General features: G+C 41.5%; 1 protein-coding gene across 1 annotated transcript in view; it reads right to left on the bottom strand.

Moving 5' to 3' along the window:
• Window positions 1–682: 682 nt before the first annotated feature.
• The window catches only part of xkr4 (XK related 4), a 24,394-nt gene continuing 20,080 nt past the window's right edge, over window positions 683–4,996 (bottom strand). The window contains exons 3-4 of the mRNA XM_042214550.1: window positions 4,595–4,949; window positions 683–4,296 (exon numbers count right to left, since the gene is read on the bottom strand). Coding sequence (XP_042070484.1) covers window positions 3,693–4,296; window positions 4,595–4,949 — 959 coding nt within the window. The 3' untranslated portion in view covers window positions 683–3,692. The remainder of the gene's footprint in view (window positions 4,297–4,594; window positions 4,950–4,996) is intronic.

Below are 4,996 nucleotides of genomic sequence, written 5' to 3'. Positions count from 1 at the left end.
TTGTATTTTCTTCTATTTAATCTCAAAAAGCTCCTAAAACAGTCAGTGATCCCTGTTGACCTCCTCGGCTTTTATTACCGCTAATCATTTATTTAAGCTCAGTTTTTAAAACCTTAGGATGTAACTACAGCCCAGCCCATGCAGCAGTATATGAATGACTAACCTCGTATTGTGGATGGATTATCTCAGTTGTTCTCCTGGCTGAAGTTTGGTCCTTTTACAGCATCCTGCCATGCGATTACATTTGTTCCTGACCACCGAGAACACTCACGTTAACTTTATCGAGTGGAAAAAAAGTTAGCTTGTTTATATTATGCTAACATAGCTGTGTCGCTAGCGGTCACGTAGCACAACATTATATACCAGCTAGCCCAACTCCAGTAACCCTACAAACGTCACTGCTGTTTAGTTTTCTGTCTTCATTTATGCTGGAAGTGATAGCAGAGCTGTACGTTTGAATTTGTTTCCAAAACCCCGCAGTCAGGACATGCTATATTGTATTTAGATAGAAGCTAGCGAGCTAACTCCCTGCTAACTTCTAACTCCGTTAAATGTCATAAATTCTGTTTTCATGGATGCCTGGATGTTAAACTCAGTTGTTACAGCTGGTAGAGCAGAACGCTGATCATTTTATTAAAGATGAAAGACTTTAGACAGTTTTTCAACTCTCAGTAATGCCACAGTGATCGTTTAATATATGGACCTGCAGCGGAGTTTAGGCCCAGACACGGCTAGTGACGTCAGACTGAACAACCGGATACTTAGGAAGTCTCCAATGCATTACTTTATAATAATAACAACTAACAACAAAAGTTCAAAGACTATAGTGAAACTCGAGAAATACAGCAAAAGGTTTTGCAAAAAGATTTTCTAAAACGTGCAAAACCACTGCTATAGTCCTTTAAAAGTATGTCTCTGGTAAAACACAGAGGCTTTGGTGTAAGCACAAAAATATCTCTGTATCATTCAAGATTGCTTCTTTGAATTTTTATTTTTTTTACAGAAAACATTTTTGACTTGTCACCACGAAGAAAACACAATTATTAAAAAACCCTAACATACAGTATGTAATTGAAACTTCTATCTAATAGAAACCACAAAAAATGGTGGGAATATGCCAGCACTTACCAGCATAGTATATTCTGCATACACATCATCTCTCAACTCCGTTACATGTTCCATATGTACGGAGTGGAGAGATAGTCTCTCACTCAGAGAACCAAGGTTACAACGTAACCGTATGTTCTCTAAGTGGTCTGTATGTAATGAGTCTTTTTTCACTTATATCTTTGTTTAAACAAGATTATGACGGCCATTGTGCTGTGGTTTCAAATAACTGCAATGACCGGTCAGAATATCCTGATTGTCATTGACTCGCTTTGTGTTTTTCTCTTTCCATGCTTTAAAACAAAGACTTTGGACAAAAGACCACCTAGAATTCCTTTTATCTGGACACTATCTTAGCACAGGAAAAGCAGGGAGAGAGCTAAAATTCTTGACTAACAGACAACTAGTCTGTGAGGTGATATTGTCTGTTGCTGCCCAGCGTTTCTTGAAGTAGTTATTTGGGTTTTGAGGGTAAGCAGAATGGTGCAAATGGGATGGCACAGCACCTCCTTATGTCTTCAGTCTCTGGTTCTCTCTTTCAGGGATGTTCCAAGGTTTGGAATACACACTACGCCAACCGGGCCAGGACAATTTAACTGGTAACATCAAACACAGACTTACACTGTATTGTTCATATTTTTTTTATAGTGCACTGCACAACATCGTAATGCACTATATCAACCTTTGAATTTTGTAAGACCCCCTGACTCCCCTGAAACTTGCTACCAGGTTGGAACAAACTTTTGGGAAAAACAGGCACCATCTTGATCCAGGTCATCCATGACAAGCTACTGGAAGTACAGCATAAACATTTTGGACAATAACAATACCTCAAACAATAAATGTTTGAGGTATTTTCATAAATGTAATTTCCACATAACAACACTATGTGTGTATGTTTAATCCTTAGATTGGACTTTGAAAAATGTTTTGGCCCCAAATGCCACCTGTTGGAGCTTGTACATGTTTACAGTTTCATCATTTAACACCACCAACAGTCATTTTTGGATAACCGCCTGTCACAGCATTGCATTTCTGATTGAGTAAATCCTACATTCTGTTATTTACACTTACTGTCTTTGTTACCCACATTAAAAGTTACGTATGGAAAATGTTTGTATTCCATCGCTTATTTTCCAGAGCATGATATGCAGTATGATCAGGATCAAGCTTTTTCCCGTCTAGGTTTCTCATTTGCCAGTGGACACTTCCAGCACTATGCTAACCTGTGTTGTGTGGTTTGGTTGGTAAATGTGTTGAGTCAAAATGTAAAAGTGTTTTTAAAAAGGGCAATTTTTCCTCGAAAGGTGACGTGTGTCACCTGCATATCTACAGCAAAGATTCTATTCAGACAGACTAACCACACGTTCCTTTGCTTGTTTTGTGTAAACTACACACACACACACACACACACGACTTCAGTAGCCTCTACTTCATCTCTAAAAGAAAAATGCTGCATGTTGCATGAGTACTGTACATCCTGGTTGGAATGGCTGAGTTGGCTGCTTGTCTGTGTTTCGATCCTCAACTCATTTCCATTTCCGGTATCATCCTCTCTCCTCTCTTCGGTTCATTGGTGTCTGGCACATGCTTTCACCCTCCACATACAAGCAAAGATTAGAATAATTCTGCAGCTGTGTTTCTGAGGCCGGACTACAAATAGTTATGTTGAGCTGCCAGGAAGATTTTTTTTCTTGGCATTGAGTAGGTTTGAATGCTTCCTTTTCAGAACGAGACCATTAGCTAGTATTTGACCTTTGCCCCCTTTTCTTGCTTCCTATTATAACATTCAGCCTTATCATTTAGTATGTTTTGCCCAAACAAAACACCATCACTGCTCATAGATGCTACTTTGACCACTGTCTTCTCGTAGGTCACTTTCTGGCCATCTTCCAGTGTTGATCACAGATGTCCAATAACACTGAAAGGTCTAGCTCAAAGAAGAACCTTCTGGATTATGCAGGCACCCCTAAGTTGTTTGTAGAGGAATCTAGAGGATGTTCGCAATGACCCTTTTTGGCACTAAGAGAAAGAGAGTAATGACTGAGAGTACCCACCTGCTTGTGGCTGATATGGTAGGACACCAACACATTTGGACAAGTTTGAGTTTGTAATTCAGGTCTCCTTTGCTTTATGGGAGTATCTGGTGACTTAAAAGCTGTCTGTATGGACAATGGACAATTCCAGTTTTTATTATTTTACAGCTTTAACCTAACACCCCTTAACACACTCGCTTCTTGTTGTTCTAAGCAGAGTATCATTTAGTATTTAGTCCATAGAAGACAGCATTTACCAGATAAGTGTTAGTAAAAATAATAGCAACAATCTGACCAGCAGCAATCCCACCAGTGACACTAACTGAACTTGTACTGAGTTGGTCATCCAGCCATTACCAACAGTCCCGACTGTTTCTCGACACTTCTGATACCCGGAAATAGAAAAAGAACGACAGCAATGGGAGATGAAGATATTGAAACTGATGCCAGTAACAAATTCTTATTGCCACAGTTCCTGTTGCTGTTTATGTGATCACAGGATACCACTCTGTTGCTGTGCCCCTGCAGGGTTTCCGAAAGCTGAGCGGACTATAGAGTGGTCTCATATTCCAACCGCTCCTGTACCAGAGCATCATCTTTGTACTGCAGCCGTGGAGGAGTCAATGAGCAATCTATGGCCAAAATTGCTTTGCGAATGCTGCGGTCCAGAACATGACGCTCCCAGGCTGGATAGCGGTTCCTACAAAGGTCGATCTTGATGACGTTCTCCTCTAGGCGTGGAGCACGAGAAGATGGCGTTGATGGCACTGTGGATCGGACCTGAAACACTGGCATGCAGCCATCTCGCTCAGAATACTTGCCCATGTCGTGTCGTTCTAGAGTTGTGGTAGCACCTCGGTTCGAACGCAGTGAATTGGTGGCACCTTCTGATGGCAGAGTGGAGAACTGAGCAGTAGGGTCCAGGTCAAGGCCTTGGCCACTTGGTGAGTGTCCAAAGCGTGGCCCGTTCGGGTGAAAAAAGGCATAGTACATGAGCATGAAAACAATGCCGGTGAGGAAACTGCTGAAAATGACGCAGAGTGCTGGCACTGCAAAGGCGTCAGTATTTTGAGGAAATCGGTAGAGATACCACAACGCACTGAGAGCAGTGTTCTCCATCAAGATTACCAGGTAATAGATAAAAAGCCGACACCTGCACAGAGACATGAGACATAATAACAACAAATAAATGCAAGTACTTGCAAGCAACTATCACTAAAATAAGCTGAAGGTCTCACAGATTGTTTCATATAAGTCACAGAGTTGTCAGTACTAAATGCTAAAGTTGAAACTAGCTCAAGAAACAGGAATGGCTGAATTTCTTTTGCATGGTAGGACATTGCAACTATTGCACTTACTGCAACCAAGCGCTTATAAATTTAAAAATGACAGAAGAGTTAAAGCATTGTTTAAAAATTGAACCACATCACACTGATGGAGAACGTCTTCACCTTGTCCGTCCTTCCTTGACGTTGAACCAGGAAAAGATGTAGATTATGCCCACCACCATGTCAAACACAATCTCTTCCCACTTGCTGATGCAGAAGTCTGTCTCACAGTGGACAATCCAAAAGGTCATGATGCACCAGTGCAGGACGATGAAGATGCCAAAGTAGAGTTGAAATACAGACGCAAACAGAGCAAAGGTGATAACTCGGGCTGCTATGGTGAAGAAGTGCCAACAGAACTGGATAATCACTGCCAGATAGCTGATGGGCTTCTTGTCATCCCGAGACTCTCGCAGGGCCTTCTGATAGGAGGCCAGGGCCCAGGCCATAGAGACGAGGGAGGCTGCAGCTGTCATTCCTAAAGAGACAGAGAGAAAACAACCGTTTTCACAACCACATAACGGA

This window comes from Haplochromis burtoni, unplaced genomic scaffold (assembly GCF_018398535.1).
Source record: "Haplochromis burtoni strain Fernald_Lab_line unplaced genomic scaffold, NCSU_Asbu1 Contig_586, whole genome shotgun sequence".
NCBI lineage: Eukaryota > Metazoa > Chordata > Actinopteri > Cichliformes > Cichlidae > Haplochromis > Haplochromis burtoni.
This window is presented reverse-complemented; position numbering and strand designations above follow the sequence as displayed.